An 18,868-nucleotide genomic window follows, 5' to 3' on the forward strand; every position below is an offset into this window, starting at 1 on the left:
ACCTCCAACTCCTGGGCTTAAGCGATTCTCTTGCCTCAGCCTCCTAAGTAGCTGGGACTACAGGCGCCCACCACAATGCCTGGCTATTTTCTGGTTGTAGTTGTCATTGTTGTGTGGTGGATGGGGCTGTTCGAACCCGCCAGCTCTGGTGTATGTGGCTAGCACGGAGCCCACCCAATTTTTTTCTATTTTTAGTAGACATTTTAGTCTTGCTCTTGCTCAGGCTGGTCTTGAACTCCTGAGCTCAAGGGATCCTCCTGCCTTGGCTTCCCAGAGTTTGGGTTACAGGTGTGAGTGACTGTGCCTGGCCTGGGTATCTTATTATTAAATAAATAAATCTCATGCAATAGGAGGGTGGACTGCAGCAAAGCTAAAGCTGCAATTGGTAAGGAAGCAGCAGTTACTCACATTAGCCAGGATGCGGGGGGGGGTGTGTGTTTGGTTGTTTTTGAGGTTTGGGCAATGTTCGTGTTTTTGTCCATGTTCACATGATTATGGAGTGGTCTTGTTTTTGTCTCTACTCACCATGGTGACAGAGTGGCCTTGCACGATACTGGTGTTCTGTGAATCTATGTTCAATAAAACATGCAAACCTAGCTGTGAGCGCTAGGCCAGTTGGTAGCCACACCAAAACCTTGCAATAGTACCAGACCAGCTTCAGGTTGTCAGGGCTGCTTTTTTCTCCAATGTTCATTTTGAGATGATCCCTGGTTTCCAACAAGGGCTTGGCAGTCCAGTATCTAAATATTTAGACCCTCCCTGTACTCTGACCTAGTCACACCCATATGTAGAACCAGCCAGGCAGGGGAACGTCATCACTGGCTTTGGCTGTATCTGTGTGTGGTTTTGTGTACGTGTGCCTGTGCCCGCCAGAAATTCCCTGATAAGATGGGAAAGAGGCCAGAGGCAGTCCTACTTCACCTCTGGGCCCAGCAGGACTTCCCCTCTGCCCAGAAGGCAAGGCACTGGGATTGAGTCCCAACAATCTCCAGGGCAGCAGGGGTGCCTAGCTTTAGGTGGAGTCAGAGAAGGACATACAGGGGATATCACAGCAGCCAAACTTGAGAGGAGCGGGAAAGGAAAGGGGTAGTGGGGGAAGGGAGGGGAGAGTTCCTTTGTATAAATCGGTCTCTTGAGAAGCTGCTGATTTTCCTTCAAGGAAGCAGCCTGCAGTAGGACACTGTGGATTCCCACCCCCATCCCTTTCTGTTTTAAGCCTCTTGTCTCCAAAACAGGCAGTGTTGATTAGAACAACAACAAAAAAAATCACAAATGTCGACCTTGTCCTTTACCTAGGGTCTTAATCTAACTCCTTTCCAATCAAACTTCTTAGTTCCGTTTTTCCAGCTTTAAAATTTTGGGACATCTCCTACCTGCTGTGCTTCATAGGGATCCAGGCAAATGCTAGGGTTAACACTAAGTCATGTCATGGACCATCTGATATCATTTGTAAAAGGGCAAAGGAAAGCAGGGCTGAAGTCAAGTGCGTGGACTCCAAACACTTACTATTTTGACAAAGCCTGACTCTTCTTCTCAAGGCATGACTAGCCCTGTACTGCACTACAGTATGGTCCAGCTAATCACAAACCAGCTATCGAGGGTCAAATCTCAACTGGCACAGCTTGTCTATGGAGTCAGAAATCAAGACCCTGTGATCCTTGGGGCATTGGGCAGATTAAATGTATCCTGGGGTAAATGGCAAGTTGTGGCAGTGGGTGATGAGGGTCTGAATGTCCTCTCATAAACAACTTGAATTACAGAGATCGGAGACAGGCTCATTTTTACAGTCAGCCCTGTTATCTAGCCATCATCCAACCAATGACTGACTTGTTCAGCACTTTCTCAGGGTTTTGGGAGGTGTGGCATGTGGCTTCTATCCTGAGAAAAAAGTCTCTACTCTGGGATAGCTTACAATCCTGTCCAAATGACTAAGTGGTAAGTCTGACTGGAGTCCAGAAATGAGAAAATTCGTGCATGGGTACTAGTCCAACTGGTACCGTGCCGCCAAGGTAGGGCTTGATCTGGGCCTTGAAAGATGAAGCAGGATTTGAATACAGGTAAAAGGCAAGAGAATTGGCACTCCAGATGTCAAGAGCAGAAATACAAGTTTAAAGGTGACAGTAAACCAGATGTGTATGTATATGTGTGTGTATTAAAAGTTACAGAAAGGAAATTGGACAGAGTTGGGTGAGACCACAGACTATTGTGGAAGACTTTGGACTCTCTGTGGTTGGTGACAAGGAGTCACTGTACATTCTTAGGGAGGGAACATGGACCAAGTGGGGCTTTGGACAGTGACCTAGAAGCAATAGTTGACTAAGAATGGCTTCACTGGTCGATCTCCCAATTCTTGGCATGTCCACAGTACTTTGTGTATCCTTCTATGGACATAACTCACTGTATTTTACTTCTGCACCCACGTCTCCAGTCCTCACTGACACTAGAAGGTCCTTAAAAGCAGTAGTCATATTTTATCCATCTTCCTATTCTGACATCTACCTGGCTCACAGTAGGCACTCAATGAACACTGATTAGATGAAAAGATTGTTTTAATTTTAATTAACTTAATTACAATGACATATCATATAAGGATGATTATCGACAGTGATTACTGTTGAAGAATTAGACTAAATTGCATATAACACTGAAACTAGACAAATCACAATTTGTTTTTTTTTTTAAAATGATTTGTGAAACACTTTAGGATCACAGAGTATCTTACCCCCAAATTTGTAAGCAGCAATTACTATTGCATAATAAATCCTATCTCACAGGATACTAGAGTTTTCTACATTTGGATTTTTTTTCATATTTGGATTTTTTTTTTCTTTGAGACAGAGCCTCAAGCTGTCGCCCTGGGTAGAGTGCCGTGGCATCACAGCTCACAACAACCTCCAACTCCTGGGCTCAAGCAATTCTCCTGCCTTTGCCTCCCAAGTAGGTGGGACTATTGGTGCCCGCCACAACACCTGACTATTTTTTGTCATTTTTGTCATATTTTTAACATCTATCATTGTTGTTTGGTGGGCTGGGGATGGATTCAAACCCGTCAGCTCAGGTGTATGTGGCTGGCGCCTTAGCCACTTGAGCCATAGGTGCCGAGCCACATTGGGATTTTTTTTTTTAATGCCTAGGATGCACTAAGAGGATCTACATATGGATTTGGATGTCATGCAGCAGATCGTATTCCACTAAACCTGTATCTGTTCCATAAGAAGCTGTTCTAGGGGGCGGCTCCTACGGCTCAGTGAGTAGGGCGCTGGCCCCATATGCCGAGGGTGGTGGGTTCAAACCCAGCCCTGGCCAAACTGCAACAAAAAAATAGTTGGGCGTTGTGGTGGGCGCCTGTGGTCCCAGCTGCTCGGGAGGCTGAGGCAAGAGAATCGCTTAAGTCCCAGAAGTTGGAGGTTGCTGTGAGCCGTGTGACATCATGGCACTCTACCGGAGGGCAGTACAGTGAGACTCTGTCTCTACAAAAAAAAAAAAAAAGAAAAAAAAAGAAGCTGTTCTAGCACCTCAAAATCTTAACAGTGGGGACTTGGCCTGTTCGAGTATTCACAAGGGATTTGGCTGAAGCTGCAACTCCCTTTAATCAAGCCCAATATTTTAAAAAATTGAGACTGGTAATAATTTTCTCTTTACATACAGAAAGATGCACATAGGATTCCTGAAAGTAGTAAACATTTTCTCTTAATTGAAATAAGATCTTACTATTCATTTTTTTTTTTTTTGAGACAGAGTCTTACTCTGTCACCCTTGGTAGAGTGCCGTGGCATCACACAGCTCACGGCAACCTCAAACTCTTGGGCTTAAGTGATTCTCTTGCCTCAGCCTCCCAAGTAGCTGGGACTATAGGTGCCCGACACAATACATGGCTACTTTTTGGTTATAGTTGTCGTTGTTTGGCTGGGCTGGATTCAAACCCACTAGCTCTAGTGTATGTGGCTGGCACCCTAGCGGCTGAGCTACAGGCGAAGAGCCAAGATTTTATTTTTTTAAAAATAAAAACGTTGTCTCTCTCACACACACACACAAAAGTTAAGTAATTTAAAATGCCAAAAAAGGGCAGCGCCTATGGCTCAAATGAGTAGGGTGCCAGCCCCACATACTGGAGGTGGCAGGTTCAAACCCAGCCCTGGTCAAAAACTGTAAAATGCCAAAAAAGAGCTGACTGATGAACCTGTGAATTACATTCCCAGGAAATCATCTGTAAAGTGAGTTGTACCTATAAGCATATTTTAGAGAGGAGTTAAGAGAGGGCAGATTTCTAATATGGGAGACAGTGGGCAGGAATCAAGAGATCATGATTCCTCAAGGAGATGGCTTCAGGTTTAGCTGCAAAGCATCCTGCTTCTGAACTTCTTTATTAGCAGTAAACATCCTTTCTGTCCCCTGCAGAATTAAGTTCTGGGACAGGAGTTGTTCCAGGCATAACTGAGTCTACAGTGTGTCCCAAAAGTCGTCATACATAGGAAAAGTGGGAAATTGTAGGTAAATCTACATTTATAAAATATTCATTAGAAAATCCTACAAAGGCTTGGCGCCCTTGGAAGCTGCTACAATTTGCTTGCTCTCTAATACGCATAGTTTTCCTCCTTCACCTATCCACCCCCTTTGAAAGAGAACAGAAGTTTATTTAGAAGAATCATATTTTATTTCATGATGTGAACATTAAGAATTAGCCTGCATGGTTGAAAATATTCACAAAGGACTTGATTATTCACACTCATATGCACAGAGTTTACCAAATAAAAAATGCTCCTTTACCCATCCAACCCTATCAGAGATGGTGAAGTGCTTGCCTATTCCACAGTGGGGCTTCAGTCTTCGTGAATATTGAATAGTTTGGCTACTTCGTTGAGATCTTCATGTTGTTCACCGTCCTTAATGATCTGAGGGAGACAGTTAACAACAGGTCCCTAACTCACTCCATGTGCATTCAGACCAGACCCACACAATGGGGCAGCCTGGGCCACAGTGGGAGGGAGTTGTGGGAATGGCTTTCTACAAAATGAGCAGCTTGCCAAACTCTCAGGCCACCCAGCCAAGTCCCAAGTGAAAAAGAATGTTCCTGAGCCAAGGCTACACCTTGTTCTGCTCAGGCACAATTTGACCTGGGTGGAGGATGCATCTTGGGGCACCTAATGAAGTCATGGAGGCACTTTCCAACCCACGCTTTCCATCTTCCTCTGAGAACTCTGATAAGCACCTACCTTCCTTGCTATTGGCATTCTATTAAAGATGTTCCAAAGCACGATCCCCACGACCACTTTGTCTCTGAGGTAGAAGATGACACCTTTGCCGTAATCTTCCCCTTGGACAGGGGCTTGTGGAACTGTAGGAGTGCTGGGAGGAATAGCAATTTCCGAAGCTTCAGACTCTGTCTCACTCTCTGATCGGATACCAGTCCCTGTGGCCAACCCCCAAAACAAACAAACATACAAAGTCAAAACTTTAATTATGAGCTTAAGAAATTCTACAAGGCAATTATCTTTTGAGACCTACACCAAGCTGCTTCTAGATAATTTTTCTGTGCCCTCTCAGTAAACCTTGGCTTTCTCCAGCCCCTCTCCAATGACAAAACCAAGGAAAGTTCTTCCTGGCCAGCTTTAGGCATTGGGTCAGTCTTACCCCAAACATCCCCCCCTTACCCTCTTGTTTAAATTTACGCTATATATATTTCCTGGTATCTGAATTTCTTCAAATCTTCAGATCTTGTCCTCTGAGAAATATTCTAGAACTGCACATGGTCTAGTACAGTAGCCACTAGCTACACAGAGCTATTTAAATGAACACTATTTCAAATTAAAGTAAATGTAAAATTCAGTTCCTCATTTGTACTCACCACATTTCAATGCTCAATAGCCCCATTTGACTAGTGCCTAAAGTACTGGACGGAGTAAGAAGAGACCATTTCCATCACAGGAGATAGTTCTATTGGACAGTACTCCTAAAGAGACACTAGCCAAAGCAGAAGACACTTCCATATAGAAAAAAATAAGAAAAAACACAGTGGAGGCATTTCCTCACAGAGGAGAAGGAGGAGGGGAAAGGTGTGGCCTTGTCTTCTGAGAACCATCAGCCTCCAAATAACACAGCACAGTGACAAAGCAGGGGTATAGAATATACCCAGGTTACACAGAAAAAGGACCTACATATCCATATAATGTCTTGCTTTCTCCTTCTTAAAGAGCAACTTGCCCCTGAAATACCTCTGGCAAAAGGACACAGAGGTTAAATAACTAGAGCCAAGGTCATAGAACAAGGCCTAGGAGTTAATGAAAGAGACGTGTGTGGGAGAGAAGTCCATTCCAAGAGAGGTGCCTCCCATCTAAAGAAAACCTGGCAAAAAAAATAAATAAATAAACCCTGACATTAAGATCCATTAGAGGCAACTGAAGAACTACTCAGCCCAGTTCTCTAGTGTCCAAGCCCCATGGAGGATAGCAGGTCCTAAGCTAAGGCTCTCAGGTCTGGTTCTTCAGAATAGCATGAAGCAAAAACAAACAAAGAAGAAGAAAGAAAAACACAAAAACGGGCGGCACCTGTGGCTCAGTCGGTAAAGCACTAGCCCCATATACCAAGGGTGGCGGGTTCAAACCCGGCCCCGGCTGAACTGCAACCAAAAAATAGCTGGGTGTTGTGGCGGGCGCCTCCCAGCTACTTGGGAGGTTGAGGCAAGAGAATCGCTTAAGCCCAGGAGTTGGAGGTTGCTGTGAGCTGTGTGATGCCAGGGCACTCTACTGAGGGCCATAAAGTGAGACTCTGTCTCTACAAAAAAAGAAAAACACAAAAACAGGGGCAACACCGGTGGCTCAGTGGGTAGGGCACCAGCCCCATTATCGAGGGTGGCAGGCTTGAACTTGGCCTCGGCCAAACTGCAACAACAACAAAAAAATAGCTGGGTGTTGTGGCAGGTGCCTGTGGTCCCAGCTACTTGGGAGGCCGAGGCAAGAGAATTGCCTCAGCCCAGGAGTTGGAGGTTGATGTGAGCTGTGATGCCACGGCACTCTACCAAGGGTGATAAAGTGAGATTCTGTCTCTTAAAAAAAAAAAAAAAAAAAAGGGCGGTGCCTGTGGCTCAAAGGAGTAGGGCGCTGGGCCCATATACTGGAGGTGGCGGGTTCAAACCCAGCCCCAGTAAAAAAAAAAAAAAAAAAAAGACAAAAACCACACATACAAAAACAAAACCTAAAAGTTCCATCCAGTTTTTTTTTTTTTCTTCATCACACAAGTCTCCCTATCCACTAGAGAACAGAGTCATTGAGCCAGCCACTGTCCACTGTCTAGGATGGATACCCACAATATTTAAGTCTATGCTTTGACCAGGATACCTGATTTTGCCAGATCTTAGACCACTAAAGAGTGAGGACCTAGGGTTTGGTTTCTTTTAAAACACAACATGAAGAGAGGCTTTCACTAACAGCTCCCTCTGGCCAATACAGAAACCCCTTATTCAGGAGAATTTGGACCACTGTTTCTCAACACTCTTGGAAGTGGTTGGACTTCCTTACCTGACTGCTCTGTGGCAGATTTTGGGTTGTCCTGTGCAGTTGCTTTTGCAAAAACACCAACTGTGGGCAAACTACTGTCCACAAGACCAATAGCTTCATAGCCAACATCAGGGCCCAAATCACTCCTAAGGAAGGAAAAAGAAGAGGGTGTTCTGTTAAGGGTCTATGAGGAATGACATGGTAGCACATATTCTCTGTGACACTACACTTTCACACAAACCAAAGAACTTAGTATGTGTAACAACAAAAATACCAAACAGATCTGTCACAGCTAGAGCATCTAGGGACAAGCATGAGAAAGCAAGATTAACCTAAACAGCTGTTATTTGTCCTGAAGAAGCTATTATTTATATCCCATATCCATACAAGGATCCAAACTTTCCTAAATTTATCTGTGCTTTTTTTCCCAAACCACATTTGGGAACTGATGGATTTCCTTTGTTATTCACTATCTTTCTTTAATTCACCTAAAAGCTGCCTTTCTGAAGCTTTAAAGAGTGTTCCATATTTTGGAATTCAGAATTTGAGATGTTTTATGGTTTCACTGACCTACAGTAGTCCCCCTTAGCCTTCACTTCTTGACTCTGGAATGCTCTCTATAAACAGGCACCTTCATCTCCTTGGTGATCTGCTTTTACCTGCTCTTCTTGGAAACTTTCCCTATCATCATCATACCTTTCTTAATATGCTAAGAACTTCACAGGACATTTGAGGCACATATTACCATGCTTTTTCATAATAATCTAGGATGCTCTAGCTGTTTTGTTTCTGGCGCTCTACAATTTATCTTCTTGGCAACAGTAGCTCATTGGGCTGCTGTCTTCAGGGAATAGTCTATAATGGCTCCTTGCAATCTGTTCTAGACTCTCACTGATAATTATATAGTTATAGACTGTTTTTGCCTAACTGCATTATCTTACATGTGTTAATCCATTTGCTATTTTTAAATTAATTAATTATGTTCTTGGACATGGCGGGCACTCTGTCACCAAGGTTGGACAGGAGTAGTGTGATCATAACTCACTGTAACCTGGAACTCATGGGCTCAAGTGATCCTCCTGTCTCAGCCTCTCAAGTAGCTGGGACTGAAAGTATGTACAACTATGCTTGCTAACATTTCTGTTTTTTTTGTTTTTTTTTTTTGGTTGTAGTTGTCATTGTTGTTTGGCAGACCCAGGCTGGATTCGAACCCCCCAGCCTTGGTGTATGTGGCTGGCACCCTAGCTGCTGAGCTACCAGCATCAAGCCTTCTTCTTCTTCTTTTTTTTTTTTTTTTAAATAGAGATGTGGTCTTGCTAGGTTAGCTTGTCTTGACTTCCTGGCCTCAAGGCAATCATCTGCCTCAGCCTTCCAAAGTGCTTGGATTATAGGTGTGAACTACTGGACTTGGCCCTCCATCTGTTCTTTTTTTGTAGCCCACTCATAAAACTGTGTGTGACTGTCCCAAAATGTACTTCCATCACCTGAGATATCCCTAACAGAAATCACTTAGAGGCTTCTTGAAGTTTTTACGTACTCCATCTTTCAAATCACAAGATAAATGTATGTCAAATAAGGCTAGCCAGCCAGGGTCAGGAATGGTCACTGCTAACCTTCCTTTATCCAAAGAACTGCCTATGTATGCCTGACTTTGCATTGCTGATCATAAGGGTTACGTATGAATAGGCTGCTTCCCCACCCCCCGCACATTGAGCTTAATAGGGTTACTAGCAAATAACAAATTAAAATATACTGGTGTCTACACCTAAGAGTATACTTTTGTACCACCTACTATTTGTCAGAAGTGCGGGTACCATCTCCATTCATTTATTTCATCTAACATATCAAACAGAACACTTTTATTTTATTTGAGACTGGGTCTTGCTCTGTTGCCCAGACTAGAGTGCAGTGGCACAATCATAACTCACTATAACCTCAAATTCCTGGCCTTAAGCCATCCTCTTGCCTCAGCTTCCTGAGTAGCTATGACTACAGGTGAGCACTACCATAGCTGGGTATTTTTATTATTATTATTTTTTTTTTTTTTTTTTTTTTTGTAGAGACAGAGTCTCACTATTTTGCCCAGGCTGGTCCCAAATTCCTGGCCTCAAGTGATCCTCCCATCTTGGCCTCCCAGAGTGCTGGGATTACAGGTATGAAGCACTGTGCCGAGCCCCAAACACAATGTTTTTTTTGTTTATTTGGTTTTTGACACAGTCTCACTATGTCACCCTGGGTAGAGTGCCATGGCATCACAGCTCACAGCAACCTCCAACTCTTGGGCTTTTTTTTCTTTTTTGTCTTTTTGAGACACAGTCTAAAGTTGTCGCCCTGGGTAGAGTGCTATGGCGTCACAGCTCACAGCAACCTCCAACTCTTGGGCTTAAGCAATTCTCTTGCCTCAGCCTCCCAAGTAGCTGGGACTACAGGTGCCCACCACAATACCTGACTATTTTTTGGTTGTAGTTGTCATTGTTGTTTGGTGGGCCTGGGCTGGATTCGAACTCGCCAGCTCTGGTATATGTGGCTGGCGCTCTAGCCGCTTGAGCTATAGGCAAAGTGCCCAAACACAATGTTTTTAACAGATGGCTACTTGGGGATAGAACGTGTGAATGTGAGATGGAATTTTCTCCCCTCTGCATGAAGCTAACTGACTCACAACAAAACCAAACCATAACTCTGTGTTATGGGCCTAGTGATACTGCATTCTAACCTATTGAGTCCCCACAGCACACCATTACCAGAACATTGACTGATGCCAGTATGGCTTAGCAGCTCCGGTCATATTTTCACCAGCCAATCTTCCACTCACAACAGCGTGATCGTGGTGCTCTACCCGTCTCCTCCCCAACTTTATATCGTAGAAGCATGCAGCATCTCCTGCCTTTGGAAACAAATACACAATAAGAATACATGATATAAAAGCAAGTTAAAGACAAAACAAAGTTTGGGGCTCAAAGAACCCTTGAAATGGTAACGTTTTCCATTTATAGACCAGAATCATACCAAACTATCAAAAACAGTTGCTATTCCTTTTTTTTTTTTTTTTTTTTTGTAGAGACAGAGTCTCACTTTATGGCCCTCGGTAGAGTGCTGTGGCCTCACACAGCTCACAGCAACCTCCAACTCCTGGGCTTACAGATTCTCTTGCCTCAGCCTCCCGAGTAGCTGGGACTACAGGCGGCCGCCACAACGCCTGGCTATTTTTTGGTTGCAGTTTGGCCGGGGCCGGGTTTGAACCCGCCACCCTCAGTATATGGGGCCGGCGCCCTACCTACTGAGCCACAGGCGCTGCCCTGCTATTCCATTTTTAATAAGTATTCTGCTTCACAAAGCTAACCTAAATCTTCTATGCTTACACCTACTTCTCATTCTGTCCTTAGTAGATGGATTTTGAATAACCATGATTTGCAGAATATTCTTTTCTTTTCTATATGTAGAAATTGGCTTTTAGGTATGACTGCCTCTCATCTAGAAATCTTTCCTAAAATAAGATTTCTTTTTGTCATTTAGTGTTCATTCACTCAACAAATATTTATAAAATACTTATTATATACAAAAGCATTATGCTGTTCAGGCTGCTGAGACAAAACTGAGATGGAACTTGCCTATGAGGAGTGTAAAACCTAGTACAGGAAGATACAGCACTATTCATAACTACAGTGCAATGTAAACAAATAATAAGCCACATGAGAGGTACAGATTAAGTGAGCTAAGTGTTTCAAGCAGAGATGGAGAACCCCCAACTGAGGCCAACATGGCCAGCTTCATGAAGGATGTGGTATTTGAGTTCTCTAACCCTTTGTTCATCTTTTTAGCTATTCAGACTCCCCCCAAACTACTTAAAAAGCCAACAAAAAAATGACAAAATAAACTGTGAAATTCACTTAATGAAATACTATATAGTCATTAGACTACAGAGTCTGAAGCAACACGAGAAATACTCACATTTATGATATTAAGAAGAGCAAAATAAAAATGTTTATATATAGTACACTTGCCATAATTGTGTGAAACAAACAAAAAACCCTATGTGCAAGAAAACAAAAGGGGGCGGTGCCTGTGGCTCAGTGGGTAGGGCACCAGCCCCATATACTGAGGGTGGTGGGTTTGAACCCAGCCCCGGCCAGCTAAAACAGCAACGAGAACTGCAACAAAAAATAGCTGGGCCTTGTAGTGGGCGCCTGTAGTCCCAGCTACTTGGGAGGCTGAGGCAAGAGAATCACTGAAGCCCAAGAGTTGGAGGTTGCTGTGAGCTGTGATGCCACAGCACTCTACCCAAGGCAACAAAGTAAGACTGTCTCAAAGGAAAAAAAAAAAAAGAAAAGAAAACAAAAGGAAGAAAATACACGAAAAATATAAATGGTTTGCTGCAGGTGATTTTCATCCTTTCTCTTTGTCTGTGTCTTCTACATTGAGCACACATTATTTTCATAACAGTTGTAAAAACTGTAGTACATGTTATCTTAAAGAAAAAGAAGCTTTGTATGGGAAAAAAATTCCTCCAAGGCTCTTGTGTCCTTAGTTGCAAGAGTCCATAATCAAACACAATACACTTGTAACTAGCAATGGGGAAATTACCTCATGGTTCCTACACACTGTAGTCTTATTTGTATCATAATAGATTTTTAAAAATAGCTAAAAATGGTACTCAAGGAAAACGAAAACAGAGTAATTTTCCTTTCTAGGGAACATGTTATAAAACTGCTTCATCCTCTATGCCCTGGACTCACACTTGAGCAAAGAAAACAGCAGATCCATCTGAAGGCTGTGCACTTGCCCACCAGGGGTTATGTCGATGGCTGTTGCCAACAAGTAGAACTGGAAGAGCTCTACTCCTGCAGGCATGCACACTGCTCATTTCATCTTCCACTAGCTTGCAGATGAGTCCATAGCTGGTCTAAAACAAGCAGTTCACAAGTTTCTATTCTCTACCCTCAGCTTCCAAACACTTTGACCCTATTAGGTTAAGCTGTCAATGAGCTTTAGCACACCACTTGGGCAGGCCTATTCACAAGCTGGGGACAATGAACTGTGCCTGGTCATGTTGTAGCATACTTACCACCCAGATGTTAGAGCGTGCTTGTAACTCTGCATTTACCCGGAAGCCACCAAAATCTGAGTCTATTTCCAGCCCACCAGTCTTGGCCAACTCAACATTGGGCTCAAGGCCCACAGCTGTCACTATGTGGTCAGTTTCTACCTAAGGCAAAAAGAAATAGTCTAGTCAATTACCATAGTCCCAATTACATCTACGGACAGAACAACTGACCATCGTACCACTAAGAATAATTAGGCCTTTAAAAAATCATGGCTTAACTTACCTCTGTTAAATAGATTTTAAGTTCTATTTCATAAGCCTTCTCGACCCCTTCCCACTCACATACCCTCTATCATCTGAGCAGGAATCTGCCACCCTAGGCAAGACTCCAAAATCTGTGATACAGACAGGGAAGGGTTAAGGGAAAGTGGTTCACAGGTATCTACTCTGACTCTCATCAGTCTCTGCTTTAATGAAAGGACAGTTAATTCAGAAAATTATGACAGGTTAATGGCGACTGCCAAGAAAACTAATCTACTGGTGTAGAATGAAGGGGTAAGAATGAGGAAAGGGGAAGGAAAAGCTGAAAAGTCTCCTGGCAGCCTGCCTTTCCCCTCCTTACCTTCCTGCCGTCTTTTAGCTTGATGAGTAACTTGCCACCGCTGACTCCAACTGACTGCACAATGGCATTGGGCATCACCTTAACTCCCTCTGTAAAGGCAAACAAGACCTGAGGCTGAGCCTACAAGCCTATTACCTTCACGGGAAGTAGGGAAGCTAACTAGAGGTTTCCCCACCATACAACCAACAGTCATTAGTATGCAAGCAGCTGTTGAGAGCAGCAAGAACCTACCCCCACAATTCATTTTCAGCACTTTTGGATATTTGGTTCATCAGATTTAGAACGCCCAGATAAATTTGGCTGAGTGGAGAATGGTAGAAACATTTCATCTACCAGGTTATAGGGCTAATGTCAAGGGGGGGGTGTCCCACAGAAGCTAACTTTGCCTTAGGCTACACACAAAGGAAACAGAGTGGCAGCAAGTGGAAAAAGTCTCTCTACCTCCTCTGACTTTTTCCATGGTCCAGTTGCTGAGGTATTCAGGAAGGATCTTTCCCATATTTCCTTTCTCGGGGAAGAGTTGAATCACTTCTGTGCCCAAGGCTCGAGCTGGGAAGAAGAAATAGATAATTACGGTAGGACACAAATACAAATCCTAGAAAGGTAGGAAGAGAAGTAAAGGAGCGGCAGACAGCCCTTACTAAATGCAGGGCAGAGCTGCAACCCGGTCAGAGTACCTACTTGTGGGGGCTTGGGGCATGAGGGCCTTGGTTCTCAAGTTCATTCAGAAAGCAAATACGACATGTGCCAGAACTGCTGCCCCCAGATTAAGCTACAGACTGTGAACTCAGCACACTTCCACCCATGCAGTCACCTCGGGTTTACAAAAGTTCTATGCCAGCAGCGCCTGTGGCTCAAGGAGTAGGGCACTGGCCCCAGATGCCAGGAATGGCGGGTTCAAACCTGGCCCTGGCCAAAAACTGAAAAAAAAAAAAAAAAAAAAGTTCTTTGCAACCTCTACTTAGGATGTACCCTCTTGAGAAGATACCTTGATTTCACGTAGCTGAAGAATAACATTAAGAAAACTGGTTGATGGGTGGTGCCTGTGGCTCAGTGGGTAGGGAGCTGACCCCATAAACCGAGGGTGGTGGGTTTGAACCTGGTCCCAGCCAAACTGCAACAAAAAAATAGCTGGGCATTATGGCAGGTGCCTGTAGTCCCAGCTAGTTGTGAGGCTGAGGCAAGATAATCACCTAAGCCCAGGAGTTTGAGATTGCTGTGAGCTGTGACGCCATAGCACTCTACCAAGGGTGATAAAGTGAGACTCTGTCTCTAAAAAAAAAAGAAAAGAAAACTGGTTGCCATGAAACATTCAAATTGGAGCCTATGGATATGTCAAACTGGGAACCACCATGTGCCTGAAGGAAGTTTTTGGCTTTTTATAGGAAGTAGCAGTTCAAATATACAGTTCTGTAATCTGTATTGCCCTTATCATCTTTATAACTTACTTTTCTTAATATAGTAGAACCACTATAATAAGGTGACCACCCAAGGGACGGTAACAAACCAATCAACAGATGGAGGTGGTCAACATAAGGAACTAGGCCTTATGTACTGATATGCACATAGGGTGCATATCCGGTCTATAAAAATTAGGTCAAAATGAGGTGATCAATGTAGGGAGGCGGTCAACTATGGAGCTTCTATTATAATTTATTTCTAAGGAGTCCAGGCAGAGGCTAGAGGAAAGGAAAGAAAGCACTGCTACTAAGTTACTCAGAGACAGCTTTTCAGTCACCAAGGGATCCCTCACCAGAACTAATCTCAATGCTTAGCTTTTCACTGTATAAACCTTAATCAAACTCTTTCCACTGCTCCTGGCAAATACAGCCCCTAGAATTCATGAGAATACACTGAAAAGCATGTGATATAAGACTACAGAAAAAAATTAAGGTCACTCCCTAATACTCACCTTTTCTTCCAAGAGCACAGGCCAGTTCACTACCAAGGAAGCCCCCACCAATAATTGTAATTGACTTGACTTCCCGTGAAATCTTCTCCAAGGCTCTATAGTCTCCAATCTGCAAGATCACACCAGTTTGGTCCATTAAATTCCCAAAGGGGCATAGGATAATAATACTAGGAAATATTCTCTAAATCTTTGACAACAGTAATTTGCACAGAACATCTTCTCCTTGTAGAAATTGGCTCAATTATAGCCTTTATGTTATTAATGCAAATTTCTTCACAGAAACATTCCTTCTATCAAAAGTGGCTCTCAACTGGTTTTGTCCCCTGTTCCCAGAAGGACATCTGGCAATATCTAGAGACATTTTCAGTTTTGGGAGCAGAGAGGTGGCATTTACTAGGTACAGGCCAGGGATCCTGCTAACATCCTACAATGCACTGGACAGCCCTCTACAACAATTATCTGGTCCTCAATGTCCAGAATGCTGAGGTAGACACACTTTGTTCTATCAAAAACTTAAAGGACAAGGCAATGACAAGGCTAGATTACAGTGGCTCACCGCTTGTAATCTTAGCACTCTGGGAGGCCGAGGTGGGTGGACTGCCTGAGCTCACGGATTCAAGACCAGCCTCAACAGGACTAAGATTTAGTCTCTACAAATAGGCCAGTGTTGTGGCGGGCAACTGTAGTCCCAGCTACTTGGGAGGCTGAGGCAGGAGAATCGCTTAAGCCCAAAGAGTTTGAGGTTGCTGTGAACTATGATGCTATGGCACTCTACCAAGGATGACAAAGTGAGACTCTGTTCAAAAAAAAAAAAAAAAAGAAAAACCTTAAAGGACAGTATGAATCTTCTCAAATATCCTAAGAGTGGCTGGGAAATTACAGAAGGTTTCATAAACAAAGCACTGTATTATGAAGTAAAATACTCCCTTCCTGTTACCCTAGGTACTCTTTGTTTTTTTTTTTTTTTTTTGAGACGGAGTTTCATTATGTCACCCTCGGTAGAGTGCCATGGCTTTACAGCTCAGTGAACTCAAACTCTTGGGCTGAAGTGATTCTCCTGCCTCAGCCTCCCAAGTAGCTGGGACTACAGGCGCCTGCCACAATGCCCAGCTATTTTTTTGTTGTAGTTGTCATTGTTGTTTTAGCAGGCCTGGGCTGGGTTCGAACCTGCCGGCCCCGGTGTATGTGGCTGGTGCCCTAACTACTGGCATGGGTGCCAAGCCTACCTAGGTACTCTTAACTTTTCTCCCCAAAGTCTCCACACAGCACTTGCAATGAAAAATATGAGGAGGCTATAAGGGGTTCCAATGAATCAAATGCATCAGGAAAAAACTATGGAAGGGTAATCAAAAGGAATTATAACAAGCAATAAAAACACTATGGGTATTTTTTTCTCTTAGGAGCTTAAAACCCTTGAGTGAGGTATTTGAAGCACAGAGAGAGGAAGTGACTTGCTCAAGGCCAGATGACAAGACTGAAGAAGAGCCATAAATAGAACTTGGACCTCCCAATTCCCAGGTGGGTACTTGGGCACCATAAGATTATACTACTTTTTCAAAAACAACACAAGGAAAACATGAAAGCAGACAATTACCTTTCTGAAAAGTGTTGTTCTGCTCTTCACCTCTGCTCCAGCCCTATCGATGGCAGATAGACTTCTTGGAGTGCCTCCTGGAAATAAGAGGAGGAAAACCCTTTAGTCCCATGAGCTGGGGCTAGCCAGATGCCCTGCCTAGGTGGAGCTCTCTTCACTTAGGCTATGGAGTATGTGTGCTCCCTGCTGGTGCTACAGTAAAAACAACAGGATAAGGCTTTGTTTTCTTTCACTTCCCCTCAGGGCAGGCTTTTTATCAATTTCCTTGAGAAGCAGGAGTCTCTCCTCAAGGAGTCCGCCATCTCCCTAGCTGGCCAATAAGCCTCCACTTCTCTTCTTGTTTCTCACGAGGATTCACCAGTTAGCATGGTTCCATGGGTTTAATCAACTGCTTCAGTCTCTCTTGATTTCTGATGGGAACTGGCAATGAAGCCACGAGGCTGTATCATTTTCAGGGCATAGGGCATAGGGCACAGGATGAAGGCTAAGTAGGGAGATAAAAAAAGGGCAACTTCTTCGAGCCTTTACTGGGAGGAATGACAAGGATAATCCAGAAGGGCTGGTGATCCAAGATGCTTAGACTTAACCAGATTTTGCACTGAGAGGAGACACTTACTTCAGATTCTAGGTTCCAGTGTTTTGTAAGATTAAGTAGTAATGCCTTCTGTAGAGAAGGCTGGACTCTGAAACTTGAATGAGCTGTATCAGGGAAGAAAGCCATCTCTAGAAATGCTCACCTGTTGCAATCAAGCACTTTTCATAGGTTATTTGAGAGCCATCATTAAGTTTCACCATGCTGTCTCTCACATCCAGCTGTACTACCTGGTAAAGTCACACACATACACAAAAAAGACAGATGAATTAGCTTTTTTTTTTTTTTTTTGAGACAGAGTCTCAAGCTGTCACCCTGGGTAGAGTGCCATGGTGTCATGGCTCACAGCAACCTCAAACTCTTGGGCTCAAGCGATTCTCTTGCCCCAGCCTCCCAAGTACCTGGGACTACAGGTGCCTGCTGCAACACCTGGCTATCTCCTTTTTTGTTGTTGCAGTTGTCACTGTTGTTTTAGCTGGCCCAGGCCAGGTTCAAACGCGCTAGCCTCAGTGTATGTGGCCGGCACCCTACTCACTGAGCTACAGGTGCTGCCCGAGATGAATTAGCTCTGAACAAAACTTATTGAGCTATAATTCATATCACATAAAATTCACCATTTTCAAGTGTACAATTCATAGTCACAAGGTTGTGCAATACTCACTATTATCTAATTCCAGAACATTTCCAGCATTTCCTCCCCACAAAAATCCTCCAGATCTATTTCTTAGCTGTCGGCCCAATGAGAAGAATTAGTTTTGACCTAAAGTGATCCTTGAGAAAACATTTCCAAGTAATCATCAGAACAATAGTTTCTGGTACCCAATTTCTTCAAATGGTCACAAGTTTCTAAGTAACCAAAATTAGAGCAAGCCATGACAGTCCTAAAATCCCTGCCTGATTTGTAGAAATGGAGAACAGAAATAGTCTTTTTTTTTTTTTTTTAATGAGACAGAGTCTCACTATGTTGCCCTTGGTAGAGTGCTATGGCGTCACAGCTCACAGCAACCTCCAACTCTTGGGCTTAAGCAAAACTCTTGCCTCAGCCTCCCTAGTAGCTAGGACTATAGGTGCCTGCCACAACGCCCTGCTATTTTTTGGTTATAGTTGTCATTGTTGTTTGGCAGGCCCAGGCTGGGTTCGAACCCGCCAGCTCCGGTGTATGTGGCTGGTGCTCTAGCCACTAAGCTACAGGCGTCAAGCCTTCATCATCTTTCTATCAGGAAGTAATACACTTACAGTGAGTGATATTACTAAGAGCTTGGGCTTTGGAATCAGAACATCTGGGTTCTAATTCTACCTGGGCTCAAATTCTGTTTCCATTACTTATTAGCTGTGTGGGTTTAGAAAAGTTATTTACCATTTATTTATTTAATTAAAAAGCTCAATCTCTTTCACTATAAGGTGAAATAATCATACTGCTTCATAAGATTATTAAGAGGGTGAAATGAGATAGTATACGAAAAACATTTCACAAAAAAAAACCTGTTTATAAGGTTAGAATAGGTACTACACAAATTTTAGCTCTTACTTTTTTCATCATCATTATTACCACTACTATTCTAATTTGGGCTTCCATCATCTCTTACCTAAATTACTGCAATCTTCTAAATAGTC

General features: G+C 43.4%; 1 protein-coding gene across 1 annotated transcript in view; it reads right to left on the reverse strand.

The window, feature by feature from the left end:
* Positions 1-4,635: 4,635 nt before the first annotated feature.
* The window catches only part of AIFM1 (apoptosis inducing factor mitochondria associated 1), a 40,194-nt gene continuing 25,961 nt past the window's right edge, over positions 4,636-18,868 (reverse strand). The window contains exons 7-16 of the mRNA XM_053579482.1: positions 17,400-17,484; positions 16,663-16,739; positions 15,069-15,177; positions 13,598-13,705; positions 13,157-13,245; positions 12,556-12,696; positions 10,235-10,377; positions 7,515-7,639; positions 5,214-5,410; positions 4,636-4,892 (exon numbers count right to left, since the gene is read on the reverse strand). Coding sequence (XP_053435457.1) covers positions 4,821-4,892; positions 5,214-5,410; positions 7,515-7,639; positions 10,235-10,377; positions 12,556-12,696; positions 13,157-13,245; positions 13,598-13,705; positions 15,069-15,177; positions 16,663-16,739; positions 17,400-17,484 — 1,146 coding nt within the window. The 3' untranslated portion in view covers positions 4,636-4,820. The remainder of the gene's footprint in view (positions 4,893-5,213; positions 5,411-7,514; positions 7,640-10,234; positions 10,378-12,555; positions 12,697-13,156; positions 13,246-13,597; positions 13,706-15,068; positions 15,178-16,662; positions 16,740-17,399; positions 17,485-18,868) is intronic.

The sequence above is a fragment of the Nycticebus coucang genome, chromosome X, assembly GCF_027406575.1.
Source record: "Nycticebus coucang isolate mNycCou1 chromosome X, mNycCou1.pri, whole genome shotgun sequence".
In the NCBI taxonomy this organism is placed as follows: Eukaryota; Metazoa; Chordata; class Mammalia; order Primates; family Lorisidae; genus Nycticebus; species Nycticebus coucang.